Source organism: Macrotis lagotis, chromosome 1 (genome assembly GCF_037893015.1).
Source record: "Macrotis lagotis isolate mMagLag1 chromosome 1, bilby.v1.9.chrom.fasta, whole genome shotgun sequence".
In the NCBI taxonomy this organism is placed as follows: Eukaryota; Metazoa; Chordata; class Mammalia; order Peramelemorphia; family Peramelidae; genus Macrotis; species Macrotis lagotis.
This window is the reverse complement of record NC_133658.1, coordinates 399,548,838-399,575,382: the sequence shown is the minus strand read 5'-3', so window position 1 is coordinate 399,575,382 and position 26,545 is coordinate 399,548,838. Positions and strand designations below refer to the sequence as shown.

General features: G+C 38.2%; 1 protein-coding gene across 6 annotated transcripts in view; it reads right to left on the bottom strand.

Annotated features, from left to right (window-relative positions):
• TNIP1 (TNFAIP3 interacting protein 1) overlaps nucleotides 1-26,545 on the bottom strand; it is a 70,584-nt gene that overhangs the window by 4,236 nt on the left and 39,803 nt on the right. For 4 of the 6 annotated variants that reach the window (XM_074212589.1, XM_074212592.1, XM_074212587.1 and 1 more), the window contains 11 exons: nucleotides 26,132-26,212; nucleotides 23,016-23,207; nucleotides 21,001-21,095; nucleotides 17,714-17,840; nucleotides 13,526-13,615; nucleotides 12,413-12,478; nucleotides 11,819-11,950; nucleotides 7,257-7,385; nucleotides 2,016-2,147; nucleotides 1,640-1,765; nucleotides 261-326 (listed from right to left, as the gene is read on the bottom strand). In XM_074212589.1, coding sequence (XP_074068690.1) covers nucleotides 261-326; nucleotides 1,640-1,765; nucleotides 2,016-2,147; nucleotides 7,257-7,385; nucleotides 11,819-11,950; nucleotides 12,413-12,478; nucleotides 13,526-13,615; nucleotides 17,714-17,840; nucleotides 21,001-21,095; nucleotides 23,016-23,207; nucleotides 26,132-26,212 — 1,236 coding nt within the window. The remainder of the gene's footprint in view (nucleotides 1-260; nucleotides 327-1,639; nucleotides 1,766-2,015; nucleotides 2,148-7,256; nucleotides 7,386-11,818; nucleotides 11,951-12,412; nucleotides 12,479-13,525; nucleotides 13,616-17,713; nucleotides 17,841-21,000; nucleotides 21,096-23,015; nucleotides 23,208-26,131; nucleotides 26,213-26,545) is intronic. The other 2 variants (XM_074212590.1, XM_074212591.1) reach the window with 2 other exon arrangements.

Below are 26,545 nucleotides of genomic sequence, written 5' to 3'. Positions count from 1 at the left end.
AGGCAAACAGGGTTAAATGACTTGCCCAAAGTCACACAGTTAGTAAGAGTCAAGTGTCTGAGGTAGATTTGAATCCAGTCTTCCTGACTCCAGGCCAGTGCTCTGTCCACTTCACCACCTAGCTGCCTCAGACACTTAATAATTACCTACCTGTGTGACCACTGCCTTACAAAAAACAAAATATAATAATAACAATAATAAATAAAATTAAATTTAAAAACTAGTCTTGGACCCCTGCCCACTTTCATCACAGGGCATACCTTCATCTTCCGTTTGTGCTGCCTGAAGGCTTCCCTGGCTTTTTCATCCTCCTTGAAAGTCTTTAGCTAAGAGAAATATAGACAACCCATTTAGGAAAAAAAAGAGGAAAGAAACAGGAGGGCATATCCAATGCAGCAAATGAAAAACTGACCCTTCCAGAAAGCTAAGTCTATAGAACTCATCAAAGTCAGTCACAGGGACAGATATAGTCTAAGCATTTATCAGCCTTGGAAAATTAGGAGAAGAATAAATCCTGACCAAATTAGGAAGAGGCAAGGTAATTTAAAAAAGTGCCCAGGACTCATACCAGTGAATCCAGAATTTTTTAGCTGGAGATATTTTAATAGTTCATTTAGTACAATCCTCCCTAATTTTACAGAGGACAGTAAAGTCCAGAAAAGGGGAAATGTCTTGCTCAAGGTCACATAGCAAGCAACAACAGAGTCAATTCTGGTGCTCAGATCTCCTGATTCCCATTCTAGAGTTTGTGCCACTAAACCATGTCTTCCTCTTCATACCTCATTTCTGTTTCCAAAGTCTGAGATATTTCCAAAGATGAAAAATACAATGAAGGAGAAAGAATACCAGTTTGGGAATCAGAATCAAGGAATTCTAATTTCCCTTATTCACTAACTAATTTCATGATCAGTCTCTCTGGTCTTGGTTTCCCCCTTTTTTTAAAGGAGAAGATTAGATCAGATAAACTCCAAGGACCTTTCCAACTCTAACACTGCATAAATATAAGGAAAAACAAGAAGGTATTAATTACGCCAACCACATATGATTGTGCTGAAACCCAGGATATTTTTGCATAGCCCCCACAACTTGTCACTGAACTCATCAGTGGTGCTAGATCTTCAATTTTTTTCTGACCACCTCATAACTGCTGCCTATTATATATGATATGCAACATATTACTAATGAATCAGTACTGTTTCAATCCCATATGAATAACTCATTCTGTTGCATAGTTTCAGAAAGAAGACTGGGTAATTGATTTGATCATAGACTCTTCTCATTGTCAGACATGTGAAACCAACCAAACTAACACTGTTCTCACCAGATACAAGTAATAATGTTTTTTCACTTAGACCTGAGATTTCATTATCAAAAGAAGTCCAATGCAGAACAATTACTGTTCTGCAACTTAGTCTAGAGTTGATTTATTGAAGAATTACTTAACTGAGAGGCTAACCAAGTCCGTCCCCAGTCTGTATATATTAGAGGCAAAGACCAGAACCCAGGATATCCTTACTCTGAATAATGCATCTTCTATCCCTTATTTCCTTTCTAGAAAGGGCAGTCTGCTTCCCAGAGCATCCTGTTCCACCACTCCATCCTCCTCCTTCTATTTCACTAAAAGGTTTCCCACTCTCACGTGGGTGTTAGACAGGGTAACCTGGGCCTGAAGCTTCTCCAACTGCTTTTTCAATTCTTCCTTTTCTTCATTCATTCGTTCACGATCACTTCGTTCTCTTTGAAAGTCCTCTTCAAAGATCTTTACCTGTTAATCAGAGAATGGAGAGGTCCAGGCATGAGTGAAGACCTAGGCCTTTTAAAGACTTTAGAGCACCAGGCCTTGGTGTCTGTGGACAATGCAATTTCACATATGATAAACAAAGATAATCAAGGAGTGTTGTAAGAAGTCTAGATCTAGAATACAGAATGCTGTTACCATGCCAAAAACCCCATAAAATATTTGGCAAATTGTTGCAAACCACATCTCCCACTTCTCCTTTTCCCACCCTCCTCACCTGCTGCTTCAATAATTCATTCTGGGTGAGCAGCTCATGTTTCCGCAGGAGCCCTCCTGGTCCCTCAGGACTTCCAAAGGCAGTGGGTGAAGGGGATGGAGAGGCCTGAATATTCAAGGCTTCCTCCAGGGCCTTAGGATCAATGAGAGTCAAGTTATGACAGTATATAGATGCACCTCATGGCCAGATTCCTATTCTGACACCTGTCAGATCATCTTTAAACTGTTAATTTCCATACAAGGGGTTATGCTCTACTTCCTCCAAACAACCTCAGGGCCTCTAAGTCAAACTAATAAGCTGGAAAGACCCTGTGGTGAGGGCCTGGAAGGATATGCAGAAGGCAGGAATGGATGTGCCAAACCTTTTCCACAGTCAAATGTACTTTCTGAAGGAATTCCAAGAAAAGAGAGGGTAGGGGGAAGGAAGACAAGAAAGAGGAAGTTGGTCTACCTATTTAATAATATTTCTGGAGCAGGTTTTTACTTCATCAGAAGCATAATGGACTTTTAACTTATTTTAACTCTAGGTGCATCTTTTTGTTTTAAGTTTGATTTCTGTAATCAGCACTTGAATTCTGCTTTCCAAGTCATGTTATCATCCTACTCCATTTTATGAGTGAACTCATCCAGTTCACAGCTATGACTGTTGATTGTGTATCTCCCTTTAACCTTTTTGCTTTTCTTTTTATCCTTTCCCTTCTTGGTTCCCCATTCCATCTTTAAGAATTTGTTTTACTTAAGACCAATCTAATCTCTCTTTTAATTTTCCCCTCTGTTGAGTAACATGCGTTTCTTTTTTCTTTTTTTTTCTGGTTTTTGCAAGGCAATGAGGTTAAGTGACTTGCCCAAGGTCACACAGTAGGTAATTATTAAGTGTCTGAGGCCAGATTTGAACTCAGGTCCTCCTGATTCCAGGGTTGGTGCTCTATCCACTATACCACCTAGCTGTAGCATAACATGCATTTCTAAACCCATGTGGATATTCATCTCCATTTGACTATCTCAGTTGAGAATGAGGATCAAATGTGTTGTCAGCACCCCCCTCCATGCCTTCCTTCTTTTTTGTATAGACTTTACACTTGAGTAAATTTTCCTTATCCTTCTTCTCCTTCCCTACCCCAGTAATTTCTTCTTACCCTCTTTTTTCCATTCTTCTAAGATCATCAAAGAATAATAGAACTATTCCCAGGTCATCTTTTTAATTAGATTTCTTTCTATGATCTTTGATGGTAATAGTGCTATGAGAGAATATTTGTATTACTTCTACATACTAGAATGTAAAATGCTTATCCTTGCTTAGTCCCTTATGACTGCTTTCTCATTTACATTTTCTTTACTCCTGTATTTGTATTTTAAAAGTTTCTACTCAACTCTGATCTTTTCATCAAGAATGCTTTGAAGTCTTCTACTTCTTTAAAGAACCATTTTTCCCAGGTAGGATTATCCTTCATTTTGCTGCATATATTATTCTTGATTGAACGTCTTTATCTTTTGCATTTGGAACTAGATTCCAAGCTTTCTATTCCTTTTATTATGCTCGTTCTGACTATGGCTCCCTGGTACCTAAATGCTGACTGATCAACATCTTTAATTTGACCAGGAAATTTTTGTCATTATATTTCTGGGCATTTTCATTTTGGGATTTCTTTCATAAGCAACAGGTGGATTCTTTCTATTTATATACTTTACTTTCTGGTTCTAAGAGTCCTGAGCAGTTTTCTTTTATACAATGGACATTGTATCTTAAATTCTTTTTTTGACTAATGATTTTCAGGTAGTCCAGTAATTCTTAAATTATCTCCCCTTGACCTATTTCCCAGGTCAGTTGCTTTTGCAGATATACCTTACATTTCTTCTAACTTTTTTCAGGGTTTTGGCTTTATTTCTAATATTTTAGTTCTCATTATCTTTTTTTTTTAAGTTTTTGCAAGGCAATGGGGGTTAAGTGGCTTGCCCAAGACCATTATAATTAAGTAATTATTAAGTGTCTGAGGCCAGATTTGAACTCAGGTACCCCTGACTCCAGGGCCAGTGCTCTATCCACTGCGCCACCTAGCTGCCCTCTCATTATCCTTTGATGGATCTTCATCCAGGTCACACCTGTCAACTATGGGTATCTTTTGAAGCTCTGTCCCAAGCTCATTTCTCTTCTCCTTCTATACTATTTTATTTGGTGATCTTGTCAGCTCCCATAGATTTAATTATCAATTATGCTAATGATTCTCAAGTCTTATTGTACAGTTCAAACCTTTCTCCTCATTCCCAAACTTGCAGATCCCAACTGTCTACTGGATATTTCAACCTGGATATTGCTTAAATATATATCCAAAATTGATCTCATTATCTTTCCCTCAAAATCCTACCCTATTCTTACCTTTTCTATTATACTATGAAGGGCACTACCATCCTCCTAGTCATCCAGGTTCACAATTTAGATGTCACCCTCATTTTCTCACTCTCTTACAACCTCACATACAATCTGTTGAAAAGGCCTAATGATTTTACCTTCTTAACATCCTGAATATATCCTCTTCTCTCCTCTCATATTGTCACACCCTGGTACATACCCTCATCTGCAATGCCTATTGGTTAGTCTGTCTGCCTCAACTCTCTCCTCACTCTGGTCCATATTCTGCTCAGTTATCAAAGTGATCTTCCCCAAAATAGTGGTCTATGTTATTTCATTATTAAATAGACTCCAATGGTTTTCTATCACCTTCAAGATGGAATATAAAATCCTATTTGACATTCAAAGCCTTTCTCCACCTTTCTAGGCTTCTTACATTCTTTTCCCTCTCCCCTCCAGCAGCACACACTCTATAATTCTATGAGAGACATCTTTTTGTTGTTCCTCAAACAAGATGCTCTATCATCCATCACCAGGTATTTTCACAGCTCTCTCCCTCCCCACTACCCATGCCTAAAGTGTTCTTCATCCTCATCTCTGTCTCGCAGATTCTCTGACTTCCTTCAAGTCTAAGTTAAAGTCTCATCTTTTATAGGATGCCTTTCCTGATCCCCCTAATTCTATCATCTTCCTTTCTGTTGATAATTTCAAATTTATCCTAGATATAGCTTGTTTGTACATATTTGCTTACATGTTGTCTACCACTTTAGACAGTCCTGAGGGCAATGATTATCCTTCACTTTTCTTTGAATCTTCAATGCCCACAGTGGCTGGCACATAGTAAGTTCTTAATAAATTGTTAACTTCCGTTTAGTACATTCTGATTTTCAGGAAGTTTCTTGCTTGGACAAGGTTTTGTACCTGTTTTTCCAAGTTCTTTTTTACAATTCTTTCTTCCCTAGTTCTCATAGCTTTTTTCCCATTGCTTCCTCCAGCAACCTCACCCTAATCTTTTTGTACTTTTAAAACTCTTTATTCATCTCTTCTGGACTTGTGCTGAAACTGAATCTATATTTGAGACTGATTGTAGATGTTTTAGAGTCATCTTCTCCCTCTGGGATTGTATCCTGACATCAGATTCTATACTAATTCTAGGCACTCTGTACTTCTGGAGGAAGTTTCTGGAGGAAATATCTCAGCTGAGTTTCTGTCTGCTTTCTTGGGACATAGTCTATTGAGTTATTTCTGGAAATGACATGCAAATTTTCAGTGCTTCCAAAGTAGTCTGATCAAGAATACTTTCCTCCTAGTCTGACCTGGGTTTAATTCTGTGACACTTCTGAAATCTTGTCCCTGTTTGAAAGTTCCTGTAGATTGCTACTGAACTCGGTCACTATCTGCTATCTAGAAAGGTCTGAAGGTTCAAAGTGAGAGTACTGTACACTCCTTTTTTGGTCTGGAATTCATGCCCTGGTTATTCTGCTGCAAGTTTCAGATAGGGCAAGAGGTAGGAACTGAGACCCAGTCCTATCCTGGCTCAGTACAGTCCCTGCATCTACATACTTTCCTACCCTGAAAAGCTACCCCCTAGATACAACACCTCTCCTCAGTCCATCCTGGATCTGAGACCTGGAACTGGGTAATGACTGACAAAGCTACCAGTTGACTCCTATCCCTATACAAAGGTGGGACCCTACATGCTGGACCTGGGACCCTTTTTTCCCCTGAGCACAGCCTCTCCGAGCACTGAACTGTTCCACTTTGCTCCTGGCCACCCAACCTCAGTAGTTACAGAGATTTGTCTGTTTCAATCTGAGTGGGAAAATGATTCACTGTTTTTTCCTTGGATTTCCTGATCCTTGGTCTGGTGCATTTTCTATCTCTTTGTGAAAGAACAGCTCAGTTCTTCCAGATACTTCTACCATCTTGTCTCTGATTCTAAGCATTTCTCTTAAGTTCCTTTCAACTCTAGTTTTATCTCTCCAGCTGCTTGGAGAACATTATACTGTGCTATCCCATCAGCAATTTAAATTCTACACATTACAAACTAAAGAAACCTTCTCTCCTAAACTTAGTCTTTGACCCAATTTCCTTATTTCTTTTGATGACACTACCATCCTTCTAGTCACCCAGGTCTGAAACTTCAAGAGTCATCTTTTGATTCTTTCTACTCCTTCATCATTCACATCTATTCAGCAGACAAGTCTTGTCAGCTCTATCTCCACAAACCCTTCAAATCTGCCCTCATTCTCTCTATGCACATGGCTGTAGTTCGGGTCATCAACACTTCTCACTTCTTCAATCTATCCTCCACCCTGTTGCCAAAGTAATCAGATCTGACCATGTCACTTCCATCCTCAAAACACTCCTTATTAGGGGCGGCTAGGTGGCATAGTGGATAAAGCACCGGCCTTGGAGTCAGGAGTACCTGGGTTCAAATCCGGTCTCAGACACTTAATAATTACCTAGCTGTATGGCCTTGGGCAAGCAACTTAACCTCATCTGCCTTGCAAAAAACCTAAAAAAAACCAAAACACTCCCTATTGCCTTTATGATAAAACAGAAATCCCCCCCCCATCCCAGCATGCCACTAAGAACCACTCAAGATAGGCTGGAAAGGGGGTGAGGCAGGGAAGTAGGGACTGCTAGAATAATGGTGACCCTTAGGTTGTTTTCTGGTCTCTATCCAAATATTTGTGTTTCTGGCTCTGATCCACCCTCTCCAGCTATGAACTGTTCAGAGATTAGTAGGGGTTGAAAAGGAGAAAGTGAGGAAAAGCAGAGACTTGATCATCAATCAAAAGGGGAATGGAAGCAAAAGGGAAATAGCAATCCCAGAGAACAAGCAAGGGACACAGGATACTGAGAACAGACATCAATTGCTAAGATGCTTACCTTGTTCAGACGCTGGATCTCCTTCTCCTGGTATTCCCTCTGTCGAGTAAGGGGAGTCAGTTGATCCTGGAGGTACTTAGCTCTCTGTCTCAGGTCTTTGCCTTCTGCTGTTAATCTTTCTTTATCAGCCTGGGATGGAAAACAGGTAGGAGTTAAGCAGAAGATCATCATTTGCTTTTTACCTCATCCCCATACAGAAAACAAAATACAAAGATTACAAAGAATATCAACTCTATCTAAATAGAATTTTTTTTTAAAAGTACCAAACTCCCCTCTCCCAGATTCAGAACTCTACTTTATAAAAGGAGCAAGTGGATTGTTTTCCTTCATTTATGAGATCTTGGATTGTTAAATTTGAAGGACCCCAAAATACATAGCATACAATCTTGAAACCAGAAGGGACTTTAGAACTGAGCTGGAAAGGGCTTTTAGATAATAAGAAACAGAATGTTGAAGCTGGAAAGAACCCTAAAGATTACCTACTTCATCTCCTCCATTTTTATCAAGGAAAATGGGCTGAGAGCAAGAAAGAAACTCTGTGTCTTATAGCCATTTTCACTTGACTCTCAAGTCTCACTTCTTTCCTGTGAGAAATGATAAAACATTCCTGAAAACGAGGACAAAATTGTATCCATATATGTATAGGATTTGGTCAACTCATAACTACCCTTGTGCAAGCCAACCACCTCAAAAGAACAGTCTCCTTATGTGAAAAAAAAAGCCTCATTCCACTGATTAGGCCCATCATCAATCCACCTAGATAGAGACAACTTGGGATCTAGAAAGAAGAGTTAGGAGGTGAGGTAAGTAGCATGTTCATGTCCATTTCCCATACAAGTATCTGATGAAATCCAGGGTCCAGTGGCACAATCATAATTATGATTCAAGTACAATGCCAAGGTCCCCCTTTCCCCAGAACTGTTAAAAGTAGATTTGTAGCCCTTTCCACTAGCTTCAGAATTTGGCCTCAGCTCCACAGGGTTAATACTTGAGGAGGATGGGTCAGTAGACCCCTAAAAGAAGGAAAAAGAAAAGAGCCAGGTCAAAGACAGACCCCTAAAAGAAGGAAAAGAGCCAGGGTCTTTATAATCCATTCTCCTGGGAATCAACGTAGGCAGTGAAGAGATAGAGTCTCTTGGTCAGGTGGTTAGGGTAAACTCACACAAGAGACTAGACAGAGAAGAGTAAGAACAATGGAGCAAAAAGGTCAGTCTGAAAACCTTAAAATTTGGTGGTGGGGGACAGACATGAAATTTGTTCTTAATGGTAAAGGTCAAAAAGATTAAAAATTTCAGAGAAATTTGACAGACTACTTGCCAGAAACAGTCATCTAAACAAAGTGAGTGAAAAATTGAGGAAGGTGGGAAGAAAATCTATTTGTGTAATACCAGTTAGGAAACTAACCACCTGGCTCTTATTCTTCCCCAAGAAGACACAAGTATGCATCACATATACCTCTCCCTCACAAATTCTCCATTTCAGCTAAACAGAACTATTACTTCCTCCTAAATACTATTTGTGCTTCCCATCTCCATATCTTTGTTCAAGTCATCCTCTATGCCTAGAATATACTTTCCCCCACCATTGATTTTTGTTTTTCAAGGTCTAGCTCTAAGAAACCATGAAGTTTTCTGGGTTTTTTTCAGTTGAAAGTGATTTTTTCCTTTTCTCTCAAGTGATCACATACTTAGTATTTCCTTATGCACTTTTTTGCTATTATTACTGCTGCTGATATTGTTTTTGATCAGAACTGAAAATTCACTAGGATGAGGAACTCCTAATGTGGAAAGTCCTTATATTAATACGGATCAGCAATTTAACTTTGAGTGATCATTTTAGGGTATTTCCCTGAACTATAATGAAAAATTAAATGACTTTCTCACAATAACAAAGTCAGTATAAAAGTCAGAGAGAGAACTTGATCCCTGTTCTTCCTGACTCCAAGACCATTCTTTTTTTTAAAGTAATTAATTTCTATTGGTAAACACTGACACTAGCATTAGAAATATCAGAAGAAAAATAGTTTCAGTCGTTTTTCTCTCATACAAAGATTTGATCTTATTGACTGTAGCAGTTGGTGAAATAATCTTAATACAAAAGGGTAAACTGATTCGAGTTACAATCAATATACACAGTGTGTGCACAAGGGTGAAGAGTCTTCTTCTGAATGTGGACAGTTAATGGCACCAGTGCTTACATTCAACAAAACTGCTTCTTGGTGTTTTGCTTTTAATTAGACTTTATAATTTAACAAGACTATAATTTAAACCACAGCAAATATAAGGTTGGACTGAGAAGTTTTTAAAAGCTTGAGAGAAGAATAAATTTAAACATTTAAGAGAAAAATTTAGAAGGTAATTCTATGCATGAACAAAACTTAACTGACTGGCTCTACATTTCATAAAAGGTTGGATTTTTGTTGCTTATAAAAAATAGTATCAGACTGTGCTGATGATCATGAAATAAAGATATTTTGACTCCATGATATACTTTACTCCAGAATTCATTTTTGTACATTTAGAAAATTTCCATGAAAGCTTATTATCAACTACTAAATGCCACATTAAGGACATCAAATATCAGCTTTAGTGGTTTACAAAGGGAAAAAAAAATCCAAGGAAGAGGCACAACATGTTTTATCAATTTCTTTTTGACATGGAATTAAACAGAGGGAATTATCATCTGTTCTTAGGAAATTCGGTTTTGGGAAGGACCTGAGTTCAAATCAGGATTTAGACACTTAATAATTACCTGTGTGATCTTGGGCAAGTCATTTAACCCCAATGCTTTGCAAACCCCCCCCCCAATAAAATAAAATAAATAAACAATGAAGCATCTTTATTTTATTCTGCTATCAGATACATGCAATTATTTAGGTAGAAAAGAAACTGATGCTTAACTTGAACAACACTTTCATATATTGTGTGGTTTTTGGAACTGTTTATTTCCTCCCCAAGACCAGTCTTCTGGCAATTTTTCCCTTCTACCTCTGATGCAATTCTTTTCTCTCTATTTAACTTTGAGCTCCCCAAGGAGAAGACCCTGTCTTTTTATCTTCCTCATTCTATAGCACAAGTCACCAATGCACAAAGACACTTAATAAATGTTTACTGAAAGAAGGAATACATTCCAGATTTGAAAAGGAAAAGGCTGGAGCAGAAGGAAAAGAATTCATTTCCTCTGATCCCAGGAATCTGCAGAAGCCTATAATTGGAAAACAGGTTCAACTAAAATAGGGAGAGAGCCATAGGTATACAGAATCTGTCATTTTAACTGAGTGGCTTTTAAGTTTAGCTATAGCCAACTGGCACCTTCAACACCTCATTATTCACTTTGTGGATTATTTATAACTGCTTAACCCTACGGTAAGTTATCCACACTTTGCTCTGCCTTCTATGAAGCCGAGGGACTGAGATATGTGAACATTACCTTGAGTTGAAAAGAATTAAAAAGATAAATCAGTCATTAAAAAATCATCAAGGGCAGCTAGGTGGCGCAATGGATGGAGCACCGGCCCTGGAGTCAGGAGTACCTGAGTTCAAATCCAGCCTCAGACACTTAATAAGTACCTAGCTGTGTGGCCTTTGCCTTGCAAAAAAAAAAAAACCTAAAAAAAAATCATCATCATTGGAGCAGCTAGGTGGCATAGTAGATAGAGCACCAGCCCTGGAGTCAGGAGGACCTGAGTTCAAAACCAGCCTCAGACGCCTAATAATTGCCTAGCTGTGTGACCTTGGGCAAGTCACTTAACCCCATCGTCTTAAATAAACACACACACACACAAATCATCATCATCATCATCATAATACATTGTGTTCCAGAGTCACCAAAAAAATAAGTTTATTCCTCCTGCTGCACTTCTCCATTTCCCAATAAAAAAGATTAAGGAGTTGACTATATCCTTAAGTTTAATTAGATGACAAAAACGTCTAACTATTAAATCTAAATACAAGTGCATTTGTAATTAAGAAGTCAGTCATTTGTCACCAAAATGGTTCCAACTGTTGAAATTCAAGAGTAGCTCAGGAATCACAGTATGGTTTTTACCATGAAATTTACCAAATTTCAAATTTTACCACCACCACCTTGAGTTTGTGACAAAATGGAGACAGCTCTGTGAGAAAAATGAACTACCTGAACTATCTACTAGAAAGGAGCTAAGGCTGGAATCCTCAGCATTAGAAAAGAACCAAGAAACAGATTAGGATAAAAACAAAAATGAGTTAAGGTATGATTCTGAGGAAGAATTTCTTGATTCTAAGGATGATTAAGGCCCCCTTCCAGCTCTCAAATTCTATGCCTCTATGATAGAGGAGGTTATATAATCAACTACTATTTGTTTTGGATGGCAGGGGCTGAGCCAGTTGATCCCTTAATGTCCCATCTACCCAGTATTGTCATGGACATCCAATCTCAAGGGAAAGATTAAGTACTGAGGTTTCCTAGGTCTCCTTATTCCTATTCCAGTATGTTCTCCAACTCCACCTTGAAAAGAGTTCACCAGTCTCAAGGGTAAGGTCTGACTGGAGGGGAAGTACCAGGACTGAGGGGACTATGCTTGCCTCCTCCATTTCAATCTTGGACTTGGCCAGAAGAAGCTTTCTGTCAAAATCTCGCTGCTTCTGCTCTCGGTCAGCCTCCAAATCATTCACCAGCTTCTGAGAATCAGCCAACTTCTGTCGTAATTCTGTGATCTGTGGAGAAGAGATAATGAGCAAAGGGTCCCAGGCTTAGGTCAGGGTCTGTCCCACCTCTGCTCAACCATTCTTGCCCCTAAAGGACCCAACATTCCAAGACTCAGATTTCTGAGCTTTTGAAAAAGGGATTAGAAGATGGAGACCAAACTCTTGGACATCCTGCAGGGAAAAAAGTAAGATTTCCCTCTTCTCAAATCAATTAATTAACTCACAAGTCTACAACTGCTTAAGATTTACATAAAGCTTTCCAAACATGGAAGTAATGCAAAGATCATTATCTTTATTTTACAAATAAGGAAGCTGAAGTGAGTGATCACAGTCATCTAAGAGCTGAGTCAATATTTAAATATGGGTCTACTGAACTTGAGTACAGCAGTATTTCTATATAAATCTAGCAGATTTATTGTATTGGATTGATCCAAACAATGTCCATAATGGCTGAAGAGGAGCCTATATTACCTTCTGCTCATACTGCTGCTTCATAGAACGAAAATGCTGGTCCCACTGCTTGTTCACTTCCAGAAGCTATGGGAAGAAGCCAGAGTTAACAAGGATCTGAAGCTCACCTCTCTGCAAATCCTGATACAAACAACTTCACATAATCTTGGCAGAGAAGGAAGACATAAGTTATGGTTCAGTAGAGTGTAACACAACCCATCTGTACCTATCATCTAATCTGTATAACTAGTCTTTTGTTAGGTACAAAGGGCTACAAAAAAGAAGAAAACAAAGTTGCTGCCCTTCAGGTAGTTACAGAATTGTTGGGAAGACAAGGCTAGTACAACAAAAAATATTGGTCAAGAAAAGCAGTGATCAATGTGGACTACAGCAGTTGTAGAAGAGCAGATGGGGCTTGAACTGAGTCTTAAGAATAAAAAGGTGGAAGGGGGGGAAGCATTCTAGAAAACACATAGGGTCTATGTCTATGTCTAGAGGCAGGAATGAACTTGGCCTATATAGGGAAGAGACAAACAGCCTGCAGAAAGAAAGCTCCCTTGACTAGTGCTTAGTAGACTGTTGTACATTACAATCAATAGGTTAAGAAGTAGATGGTGAATAAGAAAACTAGTGTTGCTTTCAAGACTGAGAAGGATTGATTTGTCCAAAAAGGAAAACTGAAATTTAAACACTATGAGTTTCATATTGAGTAATCCTTTTTCTATGAGTACTGTCCATGACTCATCATTTGTACCAAATTATCATCATATGGTAATGTCTTTGTTCCCCCATAACAAATGCTGAAATTCCCTAAAAATATGATGACATAGCTTGGGGTATACAAAAGTTTGATATAAGAAACCTTTCCAGGATTGCCTCTACCTGGAATCTTCCTTCCAAAGCAATTTCTTCTAGTTCAGGGAATTGACCACAGAGAAGAGTGGATAAAAACCTATCCATTCCAGAGCCAAAGTTATGATAGGATTTCAGGTCTGGAGATATCAAAAGAGAAAGTGATGGCAATCTCCATAGTATCCATCCCAGGTAATGCCATGACCAAACAGAGACAAGACTTTACCGGAGAGTTTTGGGGAAAATTAGGTTTCTCTTCTGCCGCTACCCTAGGCTGGTTACCTCACTCCGCTGTTGCTCAAGGAGCTTCACTTTCTTCTCAGTAGCTCCTATGGTCCCTGCCTCAGGGATATTATCTGGACTCACACCAGCCTGAAGGAATCAAAAACAGGACCATTAAAGTTGGGAATATTCTCTAATCCCTTCATCCTCCCAGTTAGGATGTTTCCCACATTGCTATCCCTCTTCTAGACAACTCCATGCCACCATTTCCTCTCCTTGCATTCATCAGTTCCCCATATCTGCTTTTCCACTTCTCAAATGTATACAGCAGCCTCTTTTCTTACAAAAAACATAAAGTTCATGGAAATGAAAACAAACTGTATATTGGAGGAGTCAAGGGAGTCCTAGATCTGCCACAAATGTACTATGTATCCTCAGACATGTCAGTTTTCCTCGCTGTACCTCAATTTCCTCTTCTGTCAAATAAAATATCTGAATCAGATGCTTTAGCTTGTAGGTCCTTTGTAATCATGGATTTCTAAGACTCTCATGTTTGATCAATAGTCATTTCACTTTTGCCCTGGACCTAAGGCTAAGATCATTCATTTCCCTTTCCCTACCAAGTGTTTCTGGGGAGCTTGTGAGTTCTGGTTCCTCTTCTTGCCTTAAAAATATGTCCTATTACTCTGAGGCAGAAATGGAGTAGTGTACAATATAGTTGGCCTAGAGTCATATCAGAAATTCCCCTTCCTTCAGCAAAGGCTAAGAACAATGCATTTCTTTCATGTTCTTTCATTCTTAAACTTATGATCCACCTGGAAGGGAGCAGATGGGATGAGGAAAGAACCTATGTTTACTGGTGAAAACTGGCTAGTAACTAGATATTAAATGAATTCAATTTAAGTACGATTTATTAGGTATTTCTGTGCAAGGCGACCAAAGACAAAATGGGTCATCCATGTGCTCAAGGCCAAAAGCTCTAGAAGAACCTAGTATTCTTCTTATTGGTCACTCTGGTGGTCAACGATGACAAGTGACAGAGCAGGGGAGGTAGAGGAGATAATGAAAGTGAGGTTATGCAAGGTAAAGAGAGGGTTTTGAAAAATGTAGTCTTAAACCAGTTTGCTTCAATTTTTAAATGGATTTTGAAATTGAGGCAACAGTCTTCATCAGGAATAAAAATAGAATGAAAGGAAACTGACGACCTCAAAAAGAATTTGGATAAACACTTGTTAGAATATATGCTATGGTGTGGAGTCTTCTTAAAGACAATCCCCAAAGTGATTTACATAAATGTATATACAGACTGCATATATATATATATATATATATATACATATACATACACACACATGCATACATACACACACACACACACACACACACACACACAGTCCCAAGACCCTGTGATTCCATGACCTGATGCTTTAGGATTACTTGCTATGGATCAAGAACCATTTTTATCCTTTGAAAAGGCACATTTTGACTTTATTTGTATTCCTGGCTAACTTAATTTGGTATTTTAAGTAAACATGTTGAGGTTGGGTGGTCTTAAGTGAAAAACAAATTTAAAACACTGACTCCTTGATTTCTAATTTATCTTTGAAAATTATATGACATATATTCAAGCAAATCTCCTGTGTAATATAATTTAATTAAATCTTTTGATGCTAAAAAAAAAAGAAAAATGTAGTCTTGGATGTGGAATGTAACATATGCTGATGGAAACAGTTGATGCAAACTACTGGTTTTACTGAACTTAAAAAATATTGTTCCAAGAGAGACCTTGATTAAGGTACATTGTAGGCAAGGAGGGTGAAGTGAATATGATATTAGAAAAGGCATCCAGAAAAAAAAATTTAAATGAGTGTTTGAAAGGGTAAGTTTCTAAGTCAAAAAAAAAATTGTAGCAAAATGAGACTAAGAATGAAATGGAAAAACAGAAAATGGTGGCAAAAAATAAGAGTCAAGAGACTCAGGTTTAATTCCAAGCTCAGCTACAAATTTGATTTATGGTTGAGAACCTTGCTGTCTTAAACTGTTTTCTTATCAGAAAAAAGTGGGACTAAATCCCCACACCCTAGACTGTAAATTTTTGCCTTTAGTGTCCGAGACAACCAGAACCTGGATAAGGCTGATGACATAATCAGAGTACTAAAAAGAGAACCAATTTAATCAATGTAACTATGTAACTTAGTTGTTAAGAGGGCTGACTGCAGGATTAAAGGTCTACTATCAGATATGAAGGAGGTGTTAGTTCTGCTGTATCTGCCCTGGTAAGTTTTCATCTAGTTCTACACATATAATAGGACTAGGTCCAATGAAGACTGACTAGGATGGTATGGGGACTCAAAACTAGGTCAGAGAATTACACCCAAAAGGTAATAAAAATGTGCATACCCTTTGATCCAGCAATACCACTACTAGGTCTATACCCTGAAGAGATCATGAAAAAGGGTAACAACATTTGTACAAAATAATCATAGCAGCCCTATTTGTGTTGGGAAAGAATTGGAAATCTAGTGAATGTCCATCAATTGGGGAATGGCTGAACAAATTGTGGTATATATACATTATGGAACACTATGGTTCTATTAGAAACCAGGAGGGATGGGAATTCAGGGAAGCCTGGAAGGATTTGCATGAACTGATTATGAGTGAGATGGGTAGAACCAGAAGAACATCGTACAGCAACATGGGAGTGATGATCAACCATAATGGATTACTCATTCCATCAGTACAACAATCAGGCACAATTTTGGAGTATCTGTGATGAAGAATACCATCTATATCCAGAGAAAGAATTATGGAGGTTTGAACAAAGACCAAAGACTATTACCTTTAATTTAAAAAAAAAAATCATTATCTTATGTGATTTTGCTTTCTCTTATACTTTATTTTTGTTCCTTAAGGATACGATTTCTCTCTCATCACATTAGAGTTAGATCAATGTATACTGTGGAAACAATGTAAAAACTAACAGACTACCTTCTGTGGGGGTGGCGGGGAGAGGAAAGCAAGATTAGGGGGGAAAAACTGTAAAATTCTAAATAAATAGACAAACAAATAAATAAAATTTAAAAAATATAAAATGAAAACTGGGTCACATAAGGATCTACTGAAGGTACTGGATATATTTTGCCTGAAAATGCAAAGTCATTGAGAATATGACTGCTATCTTTCCATGTTTTTAGAAGTGAGATGACATATTATAGAGCAGCTAGGTGGTACAATGGATAGAGCACTGGCCCTGGAGTCAGGAGGACCTGAATTCAAATAGGGCCTCAGACACTTAATGATTACCTAGCTTCGTGACCTTGAGCAAGTCACTTAACCCCACTGCCTCTCAACCCCCCCCCCCAAAAAAGGTGACATGTTATTTGGCTCTAAAAGACAAACTTCTGGGGAAAATTAAAATGAAATTTTAGCTCAACCAAGAAGGAAAGACCTTCAATTCAAGAATTCAGCAAGGTTCAAGACCTTCAATTCAATTCTACTGCTTAGCAAGAGCTCCTCATCACTGCGATTGTTAAAAGAAGGAAGACAGAAATATTGTACATGGGAACTTCTGAATCAAGGATAAGACTATATTAGATAATCTCTGAGATTCTCTCAACTTTGAGATTCTACTTTATACATTTTAATTATGCTGAGTAACTAGAAACTACATGATTTCTTAAATTCCTTAAACATTGGTAACTCTCCCTCTCAGCTCTAAAGATATATAACAATGATAACTCAAATTTCTATAAAGCTTTGCATCTTACAAAACACTTTCCTCAAAATTCTATGGGGTCAGTAGTTTTAAGTATTAACCTCACTGTTGAGATAAAGAGACTGAAGTACAGAGAAGATCAGGAAAACTTGCCCTAAATCATAAAGTTAATAAATGGCAGAGAAAGGATTCAAACCCAAGTCTTCATAACTTCAAAACCAATGTTCTTTCCACTTTATCAAAAGCCTCTCCCCAGAGAAGCAAATGTTTCCATAATTTAGATATCAAATTCCCTTAAAGTTAATATTCACTTAAACATGTGTATATTTTGGACTAGACAGGAGATAAGGGGAAAGAGATAAGATCCTGAAGTCAAAGTGTCAGAGTGAAATCACAGTCCTTGCCAACTCCTCACCCCCTACCCAAGTTTTCAATTGATGGCAACATGGAAGGGTCCCCGAAAGATTAAGTAAATAAATGATAAATATGGTGAAATTTCATTTATCTGGCCAGATTCCTCTGACCTTCCTTACCTGCTGCCCCTGCCTAGTCAACGATTTCCGGCCTGAGACCTCCGTTTTTATTCCACCTGGTAGCCCAGTGGCTCCCTCTTTGCCACTACTGCTCATAACCAACTTCTTTAGCTCCAGGTTTTCTTCCCTGGACCACAGGCAAATAAAGAAATAAATTTTGTGAGGGAATCTTGCCATGAATCACTGTGGAAGGTTGTATGTAATATTAATCTCTGCATTTAAAATTTATGACCACTATGGGAAACTTAATCCAGCACCTCCGCTGCTTCTGCTGGTCAAATCAAGCAAATTTACACTTCTCCTTGAATCTTGTTTCCTGAAAATACCCCTCCTTACTGCCTAAGTGACTCTGGAAGGTCTACCTTTATCACAATAATATCAATAGTTATATAATGTTATTCATACTTTAATTTGGTCCTCACAACATTTTTATGAGGTAGTTGCTACTGGTATAATAATATCTCCATTTTGGAAAAAAGGTTTAAAGAAGTTTGCCTAAAATCAAACAACTAGTTAGTGGAAGATTCAGTTCAAGGATTGAATTCCAAGTCTCCAGGAATCCAAAGTTCCTATTATCTAATACCTCTCTATAAAGAAATATACAGTATCCCAAACTCTGAATTCCCTCAACTTAGAATACAATTCATAGATAGAATTAGTATTCATATGTGAAAGACTAGATGACTGATAAGGGGAAAGGGTTCTGTATAATAACAATACAACAATAACTAGGATTTATAGAGAGCTCTAAAGTTTGCAAAGCACTTTTATATGTATCAAATCTCTTTAGTTTGGTTACCTGAAAAGTGAATGGGGTTTGGACTAAATGATCTTTAAAGTCCCTTACAATTTTAAATTCTATGACACTAAAATTTCAGAGGCCAAATTCAAACCAATGTCTCATAACTCCTATATCATTCCACAAGATGTAAAAATTTCAAACTTTTCCAGTTAACAAAGCCATTTAACTCTATATTGCAAAAGACTCAAAAGATATCCTTCCATCTACAAAAAAACAGCATACTGGCAACACTGGGCCACTAGTATAGACATGTTATACCTCTAACTCTTTTCTTACATTTTAACAGATTCTAATTAGAAGCAGAAAATGGTAAAGTAGATAGATAAACTGGGCAAAGCAGCAAATGCCTGTAATCCCTGATACTGGGGAGGCTTCAATTGGTGGATTGCTTGGGCTCAGGAGATCTAAGCTACTCTAGGGCTAAAGTGTCCACACTAAATCCAGGACCAATATAGGAGCCCCTGAGAGCAGAGGGTCAAAAAAGCTGCCTAGAGCAAAATGATCCAAGTTAGAAATGAAGCTGGCCGGGTGGCTAGGTGGTGCAATGGATAAAGCACCAGCCTTGGAGTCAGGAGTACCTGGGTTCAAATCCCGTCTCAGATACTTAATAATTACCTAGCTGTGTGGCCTTGGGCAAGCCACTTTAACCCCATTTGCCTTGCAAAAAACCTAAAAAAAAAGAAAAAGAAAAAGAAAAAGAAATGAAGCTGGCCAAAGCTTCTATATCCATCAGTAATGAGATCATAAATAAAGATAGGCTGATATACTCTAAGAAGGAAGGAAAGATGGATTTTAGAGAGAGAGAAGGACGAAAAGGAGAGGAAGAAAGGGTGGGAAAGAAGGAAAAGAGAATGAGAGAAAACAGATTACTTTTATAACAAAGTTTTGTATTATATGGATTTGGAGACATAGTAGGTACTCAATAAAATATTCCTGGGAAAACTGATTTGGACTTTTTTTGTCTAATCATTCCTAAAGTTCTCCATCTGCCACATCCTATATAATAGTGCCTGAATAAACTCCTATTGACTCTTCCTGCCAGTATCATAAGGCAGGACCACTATATTTTAAAACATTACTTGCATCGTAAGCCAGTTTCTCAATTCACCAAAGGTCCTTAACATCGCAATAGTACACTTATGGAAATATTGTTCTTAACCCTGCCTCCTACTTCTGTAACATTATGAATTCTTGTTCTTTCCATTGAAGTTCTCTGATGACAGATGAAAATGTCTCTAAGTTCTTAAAGTCTATTCTAGGAAAAATATGATTTGCAACTGATTTTACCAAGCTGGAAGGCTCAAATAGGGGTTCAATGAGAAAACTATGTGCCTGGAAAAAAAGAATAGCTCATTCATCAGAAGGATGGCCATCAAGGAATGATGATTTTGGCCCCAACCACATAAAATCATCTAAGAAGTGCAAAGGTTGTGTTCAGCAAGAGTATTTTTATTAATGAAAATGCCAAGTCTTTTGAAATACTGAAATAAAAAAGTATTCTCATTGTTAATTTCATTCAAATTATCATAAACATAGAAAAATCAAAATCCTTTCATGCCCAAAACTTCAAAATTACTTAGTCTTTGTTTTTTTAAGTTAATAGTTAATGGTTCTCATTGTGGTCTCTAGCTCCTTCTAAGCTCTATAACACACAACAAATCTACTAACAACCATTTTCCTAGGATGGAGCCCCTAGACTTCAGAAAGTTGTACCCAGAAGAATAAAGGTAAAAAGAAAGGAAAAGTAGCTGTACAAAGTTCAGGAGTAGAAGACATGTGGTCTCCTAGATCTCTGATGTCAAATTCAAAGAGAAAGGGATTCCTGTGGCCACATATTGATATTTTCTATGTGACATTGAATTTTTATTTATTTTGTTAAACATCTGCCAATTGCATTTTAATCTAGTTCTGGCAAGCACTATGGAGTTCTGATCACCCAGGTTGTAAGTTTGACACCTCTAGAATAGATAACCCCTAAAGTCACTTTCAACAATCCAGAATTGTTCCCCCTTTGCATGAAAGCTTGAAGGGAAGACAGCAGGGGGCAGCAAAGACCTGAGAATACAGTATCCCTACTTTCAAGAGTTCTAGGTAGAATTGATCAATGCCAACATAAAGTTTAGTTTTCTCACCTCCAAAAAAGAAGTCAGTTTCTGAAGAGTTCTGAATATTTTAAAGATCCCTTTCCAGGGTTCAAAAGGTAATTGCAGAACATATTTTTAATTCACAACCTGTAAAAAGGGAAACTGAGGGACCCAAAGTGGAAGAGCCAGAGGAAGAGACTGAAGGGTTCAGAAACCAAGAGTTTCTAATGTCTGCTTTGCATATAAGGCCTAGAATGATTACAGAAAGTTGGGTACCAAAAAAAAAATGTAAAAAAATAAAAAATAATAAAAAATTTTAAAAAATTAAAAAAAGAAAAGTTGGGTACCTCTGTACTAAATCAAACCCCTTTCCCTTCTTCCCCCAACCTCCAGATTCTCACCGAAGCTTCTCTGTGGCTATGTCTCTCTGTTCTAGGTCCTTTTCCAATTTCGTTTTTAGGGCCTCATTCTCATTCCGGAGCTGCTCACACAGAGTCTGTGAGATAGAGACAAGTAACAATACTGTTAGGAGATAAGTAGAGAAGTGAAAGAAGAGAAGCAGACAGCAAAGAAAGTTGCAGCTCCATCAGCCCTACTCTTAAATAGCCCTGTCCCAACTAAACCCCATTCCTAAGAACCCTCTAGTTCTAAAAAAAGAAAAAAAAAAATCAAAGTATCTCAAAACTGCAAATTATGTATATGGACTGACTATAAACTCCCTAAGGGCAGGAACTGCTTCATCTTGTCTTTTCATCTTCAGGACCTAGTCACTTAATAAATGCTAGTCCAACTGAATGAATAATTCTATACAGGTCATCTAGTTCAACTCCTATCTTCCTCTCTAAAATGTACTCAAAAAGTAGAAGACAAAAATAAATTCTTCAGAAGAATTCATTAATTCCTAAAGTAGCCCATTTGATTTTTTAATAGTTGTTTCCTTCTAATTAAGGGAAATCTATACTGAGAAACAAGCAGAACAAATATAATCTCTCTTTTACATGAAAATTCTTCCCTGCCCCCATCCAAATCTTTTTTTTCCCCCTCCAGGTAGACCCTTTAAAACCTTTAACCTTCTCCATGAAGTAATAATTGATGAAAAGAAGGAAACAGAGGCTGAAGAATGCTCCCATTGATCTTAAGATCATGGGGATTTCCATCTGTTCTAGAGAGTGGCAGCATGTTGGGGCTCCCCATCCTCTCCGGTATTGGAATCTGAGAGATACAAGTGTGGTATGCTAAGAGCACTTCAACTTGGAATGAGATCTGGATCCCTAGCTATACTCAGATACTTGACAGCAGCAAGTCCCATTGCTCCTCAGAGTTTCAATCATCTTAAATGTAAAATAAAGATAGTAAGCTCTCATTAATAGTAACAATGAATAGTAATGTTGGGGCCGGAGGTCAAGTGCTGCTTCTGACACCAATGAAATCATAATTTCAAAAAGAAGAGTAATAAATATCATTTGGCCATGTTTCAATATTTACATATTATAAAATAACTAAATAACTTAAATATTACTTAAAATGTTAAATATAATCTAACATTTTTAATTACTTTAAATTCTAGAGTCTAGGAATTTAGAAGTAGAATTTTTCTCTTCTGTCCAGTTGGGGAGCTATTTCCTTTACCAAACTGAGAATAGCACAGGCATGAGATGCTGCTGAGAAGTCAATGAATTAAGTCAGTGCCAACAAATCATTAAGCTGTCAAGTAAACTTCAACCACTAAATTTGCATGGATCTCACATTTCCCAATTTCCTTCCTTCTTCCCCTACTTCCCCTATTCCTTGTGTCTGGGAAAACTCAAAGCTCTATCTGAAAGCAGATTACCAGCAAAATCAAACAGAAAAGTTAAGAATGAAATTTGATGCAATTCTTTTTCATTAAAGCTCACAAATCATTTTCTTTTAGACTCTTCAACTGGCCAATTTCACTAGCTATATGTAGAATTTTTAAAATTTGAGGACACCTCCTGGACTATTTTTTCTAAATCTCTCATTTCAAAGATGAGGAAAGCTCATTTCCTTAGTCCAAAAGGTTAAACTGTTTCATCAGGGTAACACAGATGTAGCAAAGAGCAGAGTTGGGATTTTTTTTTCTAAACTCAAATTTGTGTTCAGTTTCTCAAACTAAATCTCTCAAAGAAAAATAAACTCTTTCAAACTAGGTCAATAATATACAACAAAAGCAAGGGATCTCTTGTATGAAATGAAAAAAGTGTGAATGAAATATGTTAGTACTATAGTAGTCTAAACATAGACTATATCCCTAAAATAATATCACTTTGAAAAAAAGGGAAAACTCTCTAGATACTCTAAGTGACTAAAGGCTCTTTGTTTAACTTCTTTCAGACCCACTGCCAAAATTCCCTGTATGCCCACACTTACCAACCCCAGCAGCCAAGACACTCCTCACCTGAAGGATGGAGGTTCTTTGCTCATTCTTGTGCACCTTAGAGGCTAATCGGTTGAATTCCAGGGCCATGCGGCTCAGGTGGGTAAAGACCTGGGTATGGTCAGGCTCCTCTGCACAGACACTTAGGGTGCTTTCCAACCTCTGTAAATGTAGCATCAGGTTGCTGTCCTCTTTGGGCAGAGGTGCCAGATTCTAGGAAAAGGAGAAAGACAGTTGGTTATTTTGATGGGAGGGAGGACAAGAAATGGACACACTAAGGAACACATTGAGATCTATTATGGTATGCCCAGTCTCTAATCTCTATTCAGAATATGTCCTATTCCCTCCTCATCTTCCCCACAGTCTCAATGGAACAGTCTTCCTAGCAGTGACACATCAAACCAGGAAGCCAGTTTTTCCTTTCTGCCCTGACTCAGTTTCCCACATTTGCTCCAACCCAAAACTGGGGAAATTCCACAGTTACATTAATTTCCTGTGTGCCAATGACTCACAGAGGAGGTTATAAGGAAGATATCTGTCTTAGTAGCAATCAAAGTAACTACCCTTGTTCTTTCTCTTCCTGGACCACAGGATCAGAAATGAAGACCTCTGAAGTCATCTAATCCAGCCTACTCATTCTTCAGACAAGGAAACTGAGACAAAGGCAGTTTAAATGACTCGCCCAAGGTCACAAAACTAGTAAGCACAAGAGAGGGGCTGAACACAAGACTCAGTGTTCTTCCCACACTTTCCTCCACTGTTCCCAGGTGCTGTTTCTCCTTTGCCTGGGCTACCAAGAAAAATTGTGAAGGTCCAAGAAGATAAGGATACAAATACCTACAAAAAAATCTAATGAGGGCAGCTAGGTGGCACAGTGGATAGAGCAGCGGCCCTGGAATCAGGAGTACCTGAGTTCAAATCTGACTTCAGATACTTAATAATTCCCTAGCCGTGTGGCCGTGGGCAAGCCACTTAACCCCACTGCCTAGCAAAAACTTAAAAAAAAAAAAAAAAATCTAATGAGTAGAATACATATTAAACTAATTATACCTGAAATCTGTATATCACTTTCCTCCTGAATTTAAAGCACTTTCTACTCTCTTTATGCCAAAAAGAAAGCTAAGGATGAATATTATTTAAAGAGAAAATTATTTTGTCTTCTTCGCGCTTCTAATTCAGAAATAATCTCTCTCTTTTCTTTTCTTTCTTTCTTTATTATTATTATTATTATTGTTTAGGTTTTTTGGCAAGGCAAATGGGGTTAAGTGGCTTGCCCAAGGCTACACAGCTAGGTAATTATTAAGTGTCTGAGACCACATTTGAACCCAGGTACTCCTGACTCCAAGGCCGGTGCTTTATCCACTACGCCACCTAGCCACCCCTCTCTCTCTCTTTTCTAAACCCCAATAGGACTTTCTTTTAGCTGTCACATAACACAACACACTCTACTCTGGATTATAGTTATTTATAACCATATCTTATCTTCCCAAATCAACTTCTTAAGGATCAAAACTATATCTTATTCATATCTTCTAACACCTAGTCCCTGTGGACTTGCACAAAGCAGTCTTCAGTAAATGCTTAAAGAGTGAAAAGGGACAACTAGTTGGTAAAGTGAATAGAGCACTGGCTTTTGATTCAGGAGGATAGAAGTTCAATCTGGCCTCAGACACTGGTCACTTACTAGATGTGTGATCTTGGGCAATTCACTTAACCCTGACTGCCTTGCATCTAGGGCCATTTCCAGTCATTCTGATTCATATCTGGCCACTGGACCCAGATGACTCTGGAGGAGAAAGTGAGGCTGCTGACTTAGCACAGCCTCCCCCTCAATCAAATCCAATTCATATACTTGTCATGGCATCACCCCACCCCCACCCCATGTCACAGTCTTCTTCAAAAATGAAGGACAAAATATTGTTTCAATGAGTGAACGAATACTATGACCACTCTCCATTGTCATCCCTGGCTCAAGAACCTATGGATTCCCTAATGTTGATTATGTAAAGTCCAAAATTCCTCAGGCCTTTCCACAATTTTGTCTCACCTGAAACTCATTGCCTACAAAGACCAATTAGGCCCATCTCCTTAGAATCCCACTTACATATAGCATATTCCTTCCCAGCTCTGTGTGACCACTTCTTTTAAAACTCTACTTATCCTTCAAAGTCTTCCTCAAGTCTCCATTCCTCCAAATCTTTCCTGTTCACTTTAATCTCTCCTTTGAACAAGAATGTAAACCATTAAACCAAGAATTTAGCATTCAATCATATCATGTCTATATGCCAGCATGACATCTATAAGTAAAATATTTTTCCCCACTGATTTTTTCAGTATATAATGTAAACTTCTTGAGATAAGAAATCATCTTCTTAGGATCTTCCACAATGTCAAGTATATGGCTGAGTGGAAAGCAAGTGCTTAATGAAAACTTGTTGAATGACTAAGTAATCTCGGTACAAGACTGCCAGCTGCTTCCCAGCGTACACAATGACCAATTCCCTCTGCTTTAAACTCAGTGACTTCTAAGCCACCATAAGGTCCTTAATTGTAAAAATAGCCTAAAGCTAGCAGATATAGATGACGAGCATGTATTAATGACTAAAGTGGAGACAAAACAACAGAGCTAGAGAACGCATAGTTTAAATGAATGCTTGCCTACCTACTTGCTGCCTGACCTGAAGGCAAATTGCTGCCTACTTGGGAGGGCCAGGGTGGTGGAAATAAAAGAGTTAATCATAAGCTTTCATCATTCAGTACTTTCTGTGTCCTTTTTGTAAAGCTGGGTGAGGAGCCTTGGTGTCCCAAAGGGCTGACTCACGTGGCTTTATAGACACCCTAGTACCTTAGCAGCCCTGCTGGCATGATGCCCAGGTTAGCAAAATCACATGGTACTCACAGGCCTAAAATAGGGAAGTCAATGCATTCTATAATAAAGAAGCTCCTGTTCCACCATTCCCAAGGAAAGAGAACTCTGATTGTCTCTGGGGGTCCCTAAAAGGGGCAATAGACTTTATATTTCTAATATGTGGACAGGTGACTGAAATGGAAAGGGAGGGAGGGGCAGGGAAAGAAGAAAGCAGCTGACCACTCTCCCTGTCCCACATACTTTCAGATCACTTCTTAACGCTACTCACCAATACACAACTGTTACTACTGCCATCTGAAGGCGATTTATTTCCCTCTGGGGAAACAACTTCAAACTCAGATGAGGTACCCTAGACAAAGAGAAAGATTAAACACAATGAAAGCCCCAAATAAGGAGAAGCAAAAGACTCTAAGTAAGGAATGCTTAACTTAGACTACACAGATATTCCAAAGAGTCCTTTGGAAAGATTTCAGGGATTATGGAACTTAAGTGGAAAAAATTATATCATTATATTTATCAACATCTAACTTACATTTAGCATTTTCTTCAATTATTTAAAAACACTATTCTGAGAATGGGCCCATAGGCTTCACCAGACTGCCTAAGGGGTACAAGATGATAAAAAAAGGGTAAGGAGCCCAGATCTCAAGTTTCTAAGGAGGCAGTCCAAAGTCAGTCCCAC